The sequence below is a fragment of the Bos grunniens genome, chromosome 22, assembly GCF_055505025.1.
Source record: "Bos grunniens cultivar Pamir isolate PY7600 chromosome 22, Bosgru_T2T1.0, whole genome shotgun sequence".
Lineage (NCBI taxonomy): Eukaryota > Metazoa > Chordata > Mammalia > Artiodactyla > Bovidae > Bos > Bos grunniens.
In genome coordinates, this window is record NC_141186.1 from 35,211,480 (window position 1) to 35,224,831 (window position 13,352).

The window sequence follows — 13,352 nt, forward strand, 5'->3', positions numbered from 1 at the left end:
ACGGTGATTCCAGTACAGCATAGCCAGTGCCATGAGAGGCCAACACAGGGTGCTGGGGGCAAGGGTTCCCTAATCCAACCCTGCAAGTCAAGGGAATTTTTGTGCACAAGCCAGTCAGCAGGGTAGGAGTCCAGAACTTTCTGAGGCCTAGTGCTGTAGGAGGTTGTTCTGTTCTCCCTCAGGTCCACAGCCTGCTTGAAGCAGCTTCAGATGGAGTCAAGGGGCAGGGGGGAGCACTCAACCTGTTGCTTCCAACTTGCTGGAACGTTTATCTCCGACACGCATTAAAAACATATGGAGGGTCAAAGCTCCATGTGTTTGCTTGGTAGGGGAGCAGAAAATTGGAAAAGCAAATATGCATACCTCCCTGATCCCAACTGTTGGACTCTTATTGCCAATTTACGTAATTTCCTGTGCTTATTTCAAAATAGTCAGGAGGGCAGGAGGCATTGAGAACACCATAACTAGGCCATTTAGACTAGCAGCTGCTGGTGCATTCCCATCTTTCTTGATTAAAAAAAAAATTCCATTGGAATTTGAGGGGAAAGCATCTTTCAGGCAAGGAATAAATAGTCTCTTCTTAAGAGAAATCAGTTTAGATTTAACACGCTATTTACAAAACACATTCCCACTTTCTCATTCAGCAAAAATGCTTTGTGTGCCTACTGTGTGCTGACATGGAGGTAGGTGCTGGTGACACGACAAGTACCAGGAGGTGTCTGATTTCGAGGAGGTTAGAGGACAGACATGGAACGGGACATTACAAAGGTGGTGGTTAGTAAATGTACACCAGTACAATTGAAAATTATCAGAATGATGAAATGATTTCTGTACTGACTGGTGAGTGTAAGTTTTGTTTGTTTGTTTGTTAACTGTAGTCCATATATGTTCAGAGCCTGAACAGGACCTGGAGTGCTTTGGCAGTGCCCACCTGCTACTCTGGGATGGCCTGTGTCTCTGGGCATGGGGCGCAGGTAGCAAGACAAGGGACTTGGAAGGTGCCACTGTTGTCACAGGTTCTCCTGAGTACATGGGAAGCTCTGGCATCCACATATGTGCTCCACCTGAATGTGCAGGTAGCATCCCTCACCAGGACAAAACAGGCCAGGTACCTCACCGCTACTGATGTAATGAGGAGGTCATTGGAAACATCAGTGCAGATTCCTTGGTCAAATCATAACCCAGAAGACACACATTTAGCTAGTAGCATTCCACTTGAAAGATAAGACCACACCATCTATGTTTAACCTTCAGATAACATACTGTGTGATTTTAAAATAGATTACATACTATTTGATTACATTGATACTGCATTCTTGAAATGACAAAATTACAGAGACGGAAAACAAATTTGTGCTTGCAAGAGTTGGAAACAGGTGGGGATGGTGAGGAAATGCACTGAGTCTTACTGTAAAAGGAGAGCTCATGAGATCTTTGTGGTGCTGGAACAGTCCTGAGTCTTAATTGCAGTGATAGTCACATGAATCTACACATGTGAAATAATTGCATAAAGCTACAGACATGTAACAGCTTTCCAAGTCGCTTGGTGGTAAAGAATCCACCTGCCAATGAAGGAGACATGGGTTTGATCCCTGGGTTGGGAGGATCTCCCGGAGAAGGAAGTGACAGCCCACTCCAACATTCTGGCCAGGAAAATCCATGGACAGAGGAGCCTGTCCATGCTGTAGAGCTACAGTCCATGGTGTTGCAGAGTCAGACAAGACTTAGCAACTAAACAACAACACAGACACACAGACACACACAGACACACACACACTAGACACACAAACATAAAGTATTTGTATGACTGATAGAGTCTGAAAAAAGTTCTATGGATTGCACCAACACCAATGCCCCAGCTTTGATTTCATACTAGAGTTTTGTAAAATGTTTCCATGAGAGGAAACTCTGTGAAGAGGACACAGGGCCTCTCTCTATTATTTTTGCAACTTCCTGTGAATCCATAATTATTTTAAAATAGTTTTTAAGAAGTAACTTGGAAATTATTGGAACAGTTTACACTGTAACATATCACTCAGTAAGCAGATTTGTTCAACATATAGTTTAATTAATGTAGAGAAATACCGGGTGCCATTGAATGAACTATGTCCCCCTCAAAATTCACATGTTGAAGCCTTACAGGTATTTGGAGGTGTGTCCTTTGGAAGGGAATTAGGTTGTATGAGATCATGAGGGTGGAGCCCCCATGATGAGATTAGTGCCATTATAAGAAGAGACCAGAGAGCTTGCCCTTGCTTTCTCTACCAGGTAGGGACACAGAGAAAGCAGCTGTCAAGAAAAGGGCTCTCTCCAAAACCCAACCATGCTGACATCCTGATCTTGGATTTCTAGCCTCCAAAACTGTGAGAAAGCCAGTTTCTATTATGTAAGCTACCCACTATGCTAATTTGTTATAGCGTCCCTAGCTAGCTAAGACAGAGGGAGATTACTGTTAATTCTTGCATTTATTTGTTCCTTGATTCGTTCATTACCCCACAGCACTTATGTATTTTGACTGTCACCTCTGGCCCTTGGGACAGAAAACAAGTGGTCCAGCATGGGTCCAGCGTCGTCATGTAGCCATGGGGAGCTTCCCTGGGCAGAGCAGGACTCTGAGGGAAGGTGCAACAGGAAGGACTGATCAAGGGCCGCAAGAGGAAAAGGCATGTGGAGCAAAAGGAATCCACCCTAGATGGAGCAGAGAGCAGAGGGTTGAAGAAAATAAGAAGAGGCTGAGGGGGCAGGCAGGAGCCAGATACCACAGGTATGAGTCCACGCCTTGATTTGCTGGGCACAGCCTCTGTGTATATCCGTTGCCCTGGCATAATTTGTGCTGCACTCATTTTACCTTTAGAAATGTCCTTCTCGAGATGATAACAGTCTTCTTGCATCTGAGCCACGATTTGGATTGCATCATACCCTGAGGATGACAGGCAGTCCTCTGCAGGGTTTTTAGCTAGAGTGTTAGGTCTCATTTTTATTATACTCTAGAACAGCCTTGCTAGCTTCGGGGACTAGAGATATTGCTGAAAGACAGAAAAAACCAACAAACAAAAAAAAAGCTGTTAAGGCTACTGGGCTTCCCTAGCAGCTCAGTGATAAAGAATCTGCCTGCCAATGCAAGAGACATGGGTTCAATCCCTGGGTCAGGAAAGATCCCCTGGAGAAGAAAATGGCAACCCACTCCAGTATTCTTGCCTGGAGAATTACATGCACAGAGGAGCCTGGGAAGCTGCAGTCCATGGGGTCACAAAGAGTCAGATATGGCTACTAAACAGCAGCAGCAGCAGCAACTAAAGACCAGCAGCAGCAAGATGCTTGCTTATTCTATATAAAGGAGAAAAAAAAAAATAGGGGTGGAAAGAGAACTGCCAGGGGCTTCAAAACCTAACAGTATCTTTGTGTGAAACTTCAAGCCCATCACCTTAAGGTGGCGCCTAGGATGGCCACACTCAGCCACGCCAGGGGTTTTATTGTTTGCTTCCCACCCACCCCCACCTTCCCAATCCTCCCAACTCCCATCTCCTAACCCCTCTCCTCTTCCTAGCCTCTCAGCCTCCCATATCCACCCTAGATAAAAATCCACCTAGCAGAGGACAACCATGGAAGGGGGCAGGCAGCCAATAGGGTCCTTTATTGCCTTCAGATGCCTTGCTCTGTTTTCAGACCTGGCACTGAAGAGCAGCAGCATTCCACACAGACACCAGTCCTTCAGAGTCACACAGCCTGTCCATCTTGACCCAGGATTTCCCTCTGCAAGAAGCCAGAGTCTAGTTGGTAGGACAGAGGTGCCAGTGCTTGAAATTATTCTGAGCAGAGGTTTCCTGCAGCATTAAAAAATCAATTTCTCCCAGTTTCTCGTGGCCTTTCTAACACTCAGTAAAGAGCCCCATCAGCTGTCTCAAAGAATGCTTCACTTCCTTTCTTTCAGAACTTTCTAAATATCAGGGAAATTTCTCAAAAAGATTCTTCTTTTTATGACTTTATCCAAAGGATTATTTGTTTTCTCTAACCATATCCACAAACCCTGTTCTTAAGAATTTGTTACACTACAGTATTCCTTGTTACACCAAGCACTACTAAAAAGGATACATTACTAATTTTCCATCTTTAATTTAAAATTCTTTTCTTTTTCAAGCATAAAGCTGAAGTAGTCCCTGTCCGTTTAAATCCAATCAATCATCCCAAATGTGGATTGGAGTTTGTATTGGCATGATCTCCAAGAGAGAATTCTTTCCCGACCTTGCTAGGGAAAAGAAGGCTTTCTGGCTATTTGCTAGGAAGGCAATTTTGATGTAAACTGACATTTCTCAGATGCTCATCTTGGGAAGATTCAATGTGAAACCCAAAATTTCTGGCAGCTGAAACCCAGGCCCAACTGCCAGCCCTGGGCAGAGATAAAAGAGTGTGGATGAGCAGCCAGCAGATGGGATTACAAGGGGCCTTTTCTCTGAGCCCAGGGAGATGAGCCCGGGAAGGGGTCGAGTGGGTGACAGAGGAGGGGGAGAGCAGCACTTTGCAGTGAGAGAATCAACAAAAAAGACACTTTCTCAGCTTTTCATGGAGAGGGCCCGTTTCCCCTGTTTTCCAGCCCATTTTGCGCACCATTCATTGAGAGGCGCCTTTCTTCTAAGAAGTCTTTTATCCTGGGATGCTGAGCATGTTCCCATGTCCTTCTCACAAAGATTCTCCCACACTCCAGCACAGCCGCCAGCAGGCTGCCCTGCGAAGCACACAGCTTGCTGGGTTCTGCTGCTTTCTGCTCAGCTTCAGAAACTGCTTTGCATTGTTTCTTTTACATTCATAAGGCCAGGCATTTAAAAGTTTGAAAAGGTGACAAATCAAGGACTTTTCCTCCTTCTTTTTCTTGCTTCTTTTCTCTTTGGGGGAGGATATAGTAAGGTTGAGATAGAGAAAACTTGGTTTAACTCATTCTTCAGTTTTCATTCCAATCCCAAAGAAAGGCAATGCCAAAGAATGCTCAAACTACCGCACAATTGCACTCATCTCACACGCTAGTAAAGTAATGCTCAAAATTCTCCAAGCCAGGCTTCAGCAATACATGAACCGTGAACTTCCAGATGTTCAACCTGGTTTTAGAAAAGGCAGAGGAACCAGAGATCAAATTGCCAACATCCGCTGGATCATGGAAAAAGCAAGAGAGTTCCAGAAAAACATCTATTTCTGCTTTATTGACTATGCCAAAGCCTTTGACTGTGTGGATCACAATAAACTGTGGAAAATTCTGAAAGAGATGGGAATACCAGACCACCTGACCTGCCTCTTGAGAAACCTATATGCAGGTCAGGAAGCAACAGTTAGAACTGGATATGGAACAACAGACTAGTTCCAAATAGGAAAAGGAGTACGTCAAGGCTGTATACTATCACCCTGCTTATTTAACTTATATGCAGAGCACATCATAGAAATGCTGGGCTGGAAGAAGCACACGCTGGAATCAAGATTGCCGGGAGAAATATCAATAACCTCAGATATGCAGATGACACCACCCTTAAGGCAGAAAGTGAAGAGGAACTCAAAAGCCTCTTGATGAAAGTGAAAGTGGAGAGTGAAAAAGTTGGCTTAAAGCTCAACATTCAGAAAACGAAGATCATGGCATCTGGTCCCATCACTTCATGGCAAATAGATGGGGAAACAGTGGAAACAGTGGCAGACTTTATATTTTTGGGCTCCAAAATCACTGCAGATGGTGACTGCAGCCATGAAATTAAAAGACGCTTACTCCTTGGAAGAAAAGTCATGACCAACCTAGATAGCATATTCAAAAGCAGAGACATTACTTTGCCAACAAAGGTCCGTCTAGTCAAGGCTATGGTTTTTCCAGTGGTCATGTATGGATGTGAGAGTTGGACTGTGAAGAAGGCTGAGTGCCGAAGAATTGATGCTTTTGAACTGTGGTGTTGGAGAAGACTCTTGAGAGTCCCTTGGACTGCAAGGAGATCCAACCAGTCCATTCTGAAGGAGATCAGCCCTGGGATTTCTTTGGAAGGAATGATGCTAAAGCTGAAACTCCAGTACTTTGGCCGCCTCATGTGAAGAGTTGACTCATTGGAAAAGACTCTGATGCTGGAGGGATTGAGGGCAGGAGGAGAAGTGGATGACAGAGGATGAGATGGCTGGATGGCATTACTGACTCGATGGACGTGAGTCTGAGTGAACTCCGGGAGTTGGTGATGGACAGGGAGGCCTGGTGTGCTGCGATTCAGGGGTCGCAAAGAGTCGGACACGACTGAGCGACTGAACTGAACTGAACTAATAGTAGGGTTGAGATAGAGAAAAGTTGGTTTAACTCATTCTTGATCTTTTTCATCTTCTTATATCTTCCACATCTGAGAATTGGACTTAACTCTTTTTTTTTAATACCAAATATCAAACAGAAAGCCATCAAACACTTTCCTTTGCCATCAGATTTTCAGAATTTCTGATATGATTTATTTAAATGTGGGCTTGACAAACAAGTCCAGGGTGAGTAATGATAATAGAAACTCCATTCCCGCATCCAGCTGCCTAAATGCAAGTCCCAGCTCGACTGCCTCCCAGCTGTGTGACCTTGGGCAATTTACTTAACCTCCATGTTTATTCCTTCAGCAAAATTGGGATGATAATAGCCCACATTTCATGGAGTTGTTGTGTGGATTATTTGGGGTATGGCCTACTAGATGATCAACAAATACTAGCTTTCATGTTAATATATATACATATATGTGTGTGTGTATATATATCTCCTTACATGTTTCCTTCTGCACAGAGACTGATTACCTTTCATTTTTCTAATAAACAGAAAGCTGGGTACCCTTACATCCAAGGCCAGTTCACATCTTCATTTAGTGTTTGCCCCCACCTGAGGCCCTTTGGCAGGAAAAGGCTCTTTTCTTGCTGTCCCCAGAGCAAGGCTCTCAGGACAGAATTCCAGGGCATTGGGTTTTGGGGATTGGTCACTTAAATAAATATCAGTCTCTGGATTATTTTTATTTTTTCTTTCAAAGAAATTTTCAGAGTAAAATTGGCTAGAAGGAAAATCCCAAAGCCCCTGTACATACTTTTATCTTTGCCCTGAAGACTGGTTGCAGGGCGGGGGTGTCCTGATTCTACTGCTACCTGAGCTTTCCTCCCTTCCTTCAGGATTCCAAGGTCATTCAAGGTCAGGTGGGCCCCACAGGGCTCATGAGCCTCCCAACTCCTCTTGGGGGAGAATGGATTTTCCAAATCCCTGCCCATGGGTTTCCCAATGTCCCAATTTTATGCTTGTTGTTATGACTTATAAAAGCTTACTAGGTTTGTTTTGAAGACAAGGAAAAAAATAACATTACGCTATTTTAAATGCCTGCAAATATTTTAAATATGACCCAAGGCAGTTAAAAAATGCCATATTTCCCAAACCACAAACCCCACTCCTTGTTAAAATCCAATTGCCATCTGAGTGTGGGATGAAGAGTCAGGATGTCAAGCCTTGAGCATCACACATGGTATCTTTCTTGGGGGGAAATCCTCTGAAATACTGTGTGTCCTCCACTTTCTGCATTTCACAGCCAAAGTTCCTAAAACTGCTGAAAAACCATACTCCAGAGATGCAGTTCCTGAACCCCACTGAGGTTTGATTTGAGGGAACAGGGTTTACTGGAGAATGAAGAGGGAATGCAGATCAGTTCTGAGAGCTCTCCTTGGAGATGTTAGAGGTGGCAGAGCACAGGTCAGAGTGTTAAAGTGGCCCCCAGGGTTCTCTGGCTGTTTTCCCTCTGGTGCTCAGAGCATAAGGACAGTTTCTGGTTCATTTTAGGGTGAACTGTGCCAAACTAGTATTTGACACTGAGTGCCGAGCAGACGTTTGTTGTATGAATGATCTATTTAAAGAATGAGGCCTAAAAGGGAAACAAAATTGGCATAACTTGCTTTATTTTTACTCTACGTAAGTGAGTGGACTGTTTTATGTTAAGTGTATAGTTTAAAATTTAAACACAATATTTGTGCCTACATAAATAGTTGGAAAAGGTAAAATGTCATAACATTGGGTGTTTGTTATTAAAATTGGAGCTTGCCTTTGGATTATGACAACTTGATTTAAAACAAGGAATGGATTGTTCCTTACTCCACTTACTCTGAATTTCAGTGTTTTGCAACATGAAGTCTTTCTTTGTGATATAAACAGATGGTGACAAAGGGTAGGTGCCTTGTGGAGAAACTGCATCTCAGTATTGACATTTCTGGGTGATCAAAGATAGGGCAGAGAAAAGCCGACCCCAGACCCAGGATAGAGTGACTCAGATGGCAAATCCATCCAACCTACAATGTCCCAGAGAAAAACCAGCCACTTCCCTCAAAGTTCTAGCAGTGCAAGACCTGAACTTGACTAGACCATTATAGGGAACAGAGAGGTGACTTTTTTCCCCCTTGGCTTTTTTTTTTTTATTCAGGTATAATTGACATACAGGATTATATTAGTTGCAGATATCTAATGCAATGATTCAGTATATACAAAATGATCACCACAATAAGTCTGATTGGCATCCGTCACCATACAGAGTTACAGAATATTTTTTCTTATTACAATGAGGACTTTTTAGATCTACTCTGTTAGCAATTTGCAGACATGCAGCACAGTATCTCTATTAGTTATAGAGTCACCACACAGTACATCACATCCCCAACTCATTTACTTTCTGACTGGGAGTTTGTACCTCTTGACTTCCCCTGACTTTTTAATTTAAAATTCACGGATATGTGTGCAGGAGTTGTATGATCATTATCTCATTATAAGAGAATACCTTTCTCTCTGAGCCTCAGCATCCCACCCACACACACACACACACAGAGAGACACACACACACGCGCGTGCGGCCTCACTGGTATCAACCTTTGTGATTATCATAGAACAGCAAGGTTTGAGAGTGATGCAGGTTGTCCTCCACTCTGGGGTTGTGGAATTCTCAGAAAGTCCCCATTGTGTTTGTGGAGTCACTTGCGATGTTATCATGGGTCTCTGGTTCACAAGCTGCCTCTGTGCTCACTGCCTATCAAAGGACATGACATGAGCTGTTTCCTTAAAATTGAGATATTTCTATTGCACCCAAACAAAAAACCAAATAATCCCAAATTCCAATGGAACAGACTTTTGGAAGAGTTACACCAAATGCAGATCCCAGCCCACCGCTTTCAACCTGTCTGGATCTGGGCAAGTCACTTGCTCTTTTGAGCCTCCCTCTATTGCCTCATAAGTAAAAAATAGAAATAATAGGAGGACTTTCCCTGTGGAGTTGTTGTGAGGCCTGGATGAGATCACCAGGTACAGCCCTCGGCAAATTACATGGCACACAGGAAGGGCTCAGTGAAGGTTTACAACAAATCCATCAATGAGATGTATTAAACATATGAAACCAGGGTCTGCCCCAGGACTGCAGCAACAGATTTTCTGCAAAAGCATCATTGCAAAGGGAGGCAGCTGGCCCATTTCTGTCCAGGAGGAGAAGGGGTAGATGGTGTTCTGTCAACAAACCCCAAGAAGAAAGATCCCAATGCAGCATGCCCTGGACTTCCACTCTCAGCTCAGCTGGTTCCTAATTGATACCTTATTAGCCTGCACGCCTGGGATGTGACTTTATCCTCCACCAGCCACTCTTGAACCCTGTCCTGGGCATCTCCCACCAGGAAGGCAAAACTGAGTACGACTTTCCTCATTGGAGAGCTGAAACCAGCGAAAGGGCCAGATTCGGGAACTGGAGAGCGCTAGGTGTAGAACCCATCCTTCCCGTTGCCTTGCACGTGGACTTTGGGGCAATCTGCTGAGGGCCGCAGACCCCTTCTCACAATAAGGTTTTGAAATGCGTAAAACAAAATACACTGGATTAGAAAAGAAAACATTAAGACAGTGTTTACATTGAAAAGTTGTGATCAAATTATCTGTGAGCCTCTTTAGTAACATACTGAATAACAAGATCGAGCAGCCCATCTGATATCCACTGTAATTTTAAAGATGTGATAAAGGAAAATGCTATTTCAGTACCCCTGCCACAACTATAATACAATCTGAAAATACCTGTTATTTCTTACCCATGGCAGGATTGCAGGAATTGTCATGTGGATGTGAAATCACCCCTGGTCTGGTCTAAAACTGTTGGAGCTCCAGCTCCAGACACTGCACAGAGGCCACTGTCTGGAGAAGGTCTCGACTGCTAATCTCCACATTGCCTTCCTCTCTCCCTTCTGCCTTTTCTCCCTAATTCAGTCTTTATTACGTCCCTCTCCTGGACGTCATGAACTGAAAAATAAGGCTTGCTCTCTGTGTTCAAAGAGTTTACAGACCAGGAAGAAAAAGCAAAAAAAAATTTTTTAATGATGTTGATGATGATAACAATTATTGAGAGATTTCTGCACACCAGACTGTGCTAAATACTTCATCAGTACTTAAATATATATATGAACCTCTTTAATCTTCACACTAACCCTTTCAGATAGGTCCTTTTGTTAACCCAGATGTACGGAAGAGGAAACTAACATACAGAGAAGTTAAATTTTGTTGTTGTTGTTCGGTCACTAAATCGTGTCCAATTCTTTGTGACCCCATGGACTGCAGCACACCAGCCTTCTTTATCCTTCATTATCTCCTGGAGTTTGCTCAGATTTATGCCCATTGAGTCAGTGATGGTATCTAACCATCTCATCCTCTGCTACCCTCTTCTCCTTTGCCTTCAGTCTTTCCCAGCATCGGGGTCTTTTCCAATGAGTTGGCTCTGCATCAGATGGCCAAAGTGTTGGAACATCAGTGCTTCCAATGAATATTCAGGGTTGATTTCCTTTAGGATTGACTGATTTGATCTTCTTGCAGGCCACAGTAGTCTCAAGAGTCTTCCCTAGCACCACAATTCAAAAGCATCTGTTCTTTGGGTTCAGCCTTCTTTATGATCCGGCTGTCACATCTGTACATGACTATTGGAGAAACCATAACTTTGACTATATGGACCTTTGTCAACAAAGTGATCTCTCTTCTTTTTAATATGTTGTCTGGGTTTGTCATAGCTTTTTTTCCAAGGAGCAAATGTCTTCTAATTTTATGGCTGCAGTCACAGTGTGCAGTGATTTTGGAGCCCAAGAAAATAAAATTTGTCACTGCTTCCACTTTTTTCCTTTCTATTTGCCATGAAGTGATGGGACTGGATACCATGATCTTAGTTTTCTGATTTTTGGAAAACCAGCTTTTTCAGTCTCCTCTTTCACCCTCATCAAAAGGCTCTTTAGTTCCTCTTGTCTTTCTGCCACTAGGGTGGTATCATCTGCATATCTGAGGTTGTTGATATTTTCCTGGAAGTCTTGATTCCAGCTTGTGATTCATCCAGCCTGGCATTTCACATAATGTACTCTGCATAATAAGTTAAATAAACAAGGTAACAGTATATAGCCATGTCGTACTCCTTTCCCAATTTTGAACCAATCTGTTGTTCCATGTCCAGTTCTGCCTGTTACTTCTTGACTCACGTCCAGATTTCTAAGAAGACAGGTAAGGTGGTTTGGTATTCCAATTTCTTTAATATAATTTTCCACAGTGTGTTGTGATCCATACAGTCAAAGGCTTTCACGTAGTCAATAATTTTTTGGAATATTTTTGGAATTCCTTTGCTTTCTTCATGATCCAACAAATGTTGGCAATTTGATCTCTGGTTTCTCTGCCCTTTCTAAACCCACCTTCCAAATCTGGAAGTTCTCATTTCACATACTGCTGAGGCCTTGCTTGAAAGATAACCTTACTAGCATGCAAAATGAGCACAGTTGTCCAATAATTTGAACATTCTTTGGGATTGGAATGAAAACTGACCTTTTCTAGTCCTGTGGCCACTGCTGAGTTTTCCAAATTTGCTGACACAGTGAGTGCAGCAGTTTAACAGCATCGTCTTTTAGGATTTGAGATAGCTCAGCTGGAATTCCATCACCTGCACTAGTTTTGCTTGTAGTAATGCTTTCTAATGCCCACTTGACTTCTCATTCCAGGATATCTGGCTCTAGGTTAGTGATCACACCATCATGGTTTTCTGGGTCGTTAAGACCTTTTTTTGTATAATTGTTCTATGTATTCTTGCCATCTCTTCTTAATCTCTTCTGCCTCTCTTAGGTCCTTACCATTTCTGTCGTTTATTGTGCCCTTCGTTACATGAAATGTTCCCTTGATATCTACGGTCTTCTTGAAGAGATCTCTAGTCTTTCCCATTCTGTTGTTTGCCTCTGTTTCTTTGCATCATTCGTTGAGGAAGGCATTCTTGTCCCTCCTTGCTATTCTTTGGAACTCTGCATTCAGTCGGATATATCTTTCCCTTTCTCCATTGCCTGTCGTTTCTCTTTTCCTCAGCTATTTGTAAGGCCTCCTCAGACAACCACTTTGCCTTTTTGCATTTCTTTTTCTTTGGGATGATTTTGGTCACTGACTCCTTTACAATGTTACAAACCTCCATCCATAGTTCTTCAGGCAGAAGATTTTATCCCTTGAATCTATTCATCACTTCCTCTGTATAATCATAAGGGATTTGCTTTAGGCCATAGCTGAATGGCCTAATGGTTTTCCCTACTTTCTTCAATTTAAGCCTGAATTTTGCAGTAAGTGGAGAAGGCAATGGCACCCCACTCCAGTACTCTTGCCTGGAAAATCCCATGGACAGAGGAGCCTGGAAGGCTGCAGTCCATGGGGTCGCTGAGGGTCGGACACGACTGAGCGACTTCACTTTCACTTTCACTTTGCAATAAGGAGCCAATGACCTGAGCCACAGCTCCGGGTCTTGTTTTTGCTGATTGTATGAACTTCTCCATCTTCAGCAGCAAAGAATACAATCAGTCTGATTTCAATATTAACTGTTTGGTGATGCCCATGTATAGAGTTGTCTCTTTTGTTGTTGGAAAAGAGTGTTTGCTATGACCAATGTGTTCTCTTGACAAAACTCTTTTATTCTTTGCCCTGCTTCATTTTGTGCCCTAAGGCCAAACTTACCTGTTACTCTGTGTATTTCTTGACTTGCCAGTTTTGCATTTTAATCCTTATGATAAAAAGGACATCTTTTTTGGTGTTAGTTCTAGAAGGTCTTGTAGGTCTTCATAGACTCATTCTACTTCTTCACCATCAGTGGTTGGGGCATAGACTTGAATTACTGTGATGTTGGTTTGCCTTGGAAACAAGTTGAGATCATTCTGTCGTTTTTTATATTGCACCCAACTACTGTATTTCAGACTCTTTTGTTGACTATGAGGGCTACTCCATTTCTTCTAAGGGATTATTGCCCACAGTAATAGATATATCGGTCATCTGAATTAAATTCACCCATTCCTGTCCACTTTAGTTCACTGATTCCTAAAATGTT

At 42.9% G+C, this 13,352-nt stretch overlaps 1 protein-coding gene across 5 annotated transcripts in view; it reads left to right on the plus strand.

Annotated features, from left to right (window-relative positions):
- Positions 1-13,352, plus strand: part of LOC147348281 (uncharacterized) — a 434,645-nt gene that overhangs the window by 333,658 nt on the left and 87,635 nt on the right. For 2 of the 5 annotated variants that reach the window (XM_086366962.1, XM_086366963.1), the window contains exon 6: positions 2,500-3,345. The exons of the other annotated variants lie outside the window; for them this stretch is intronic. In XM_086366962.1, the coding sequence (XP_086223088.1) occupies positions 2,500-2,783 (284 nt within the window). In that variant the 3' untranslated portion in view covers positions 2,784-3,345. Of the gene's footprint in view, positions 1-2,499; positions 3,346-13,352 lie in introns of those variants that run through there. 5 annotated transcript variants of the gene reach the window in all.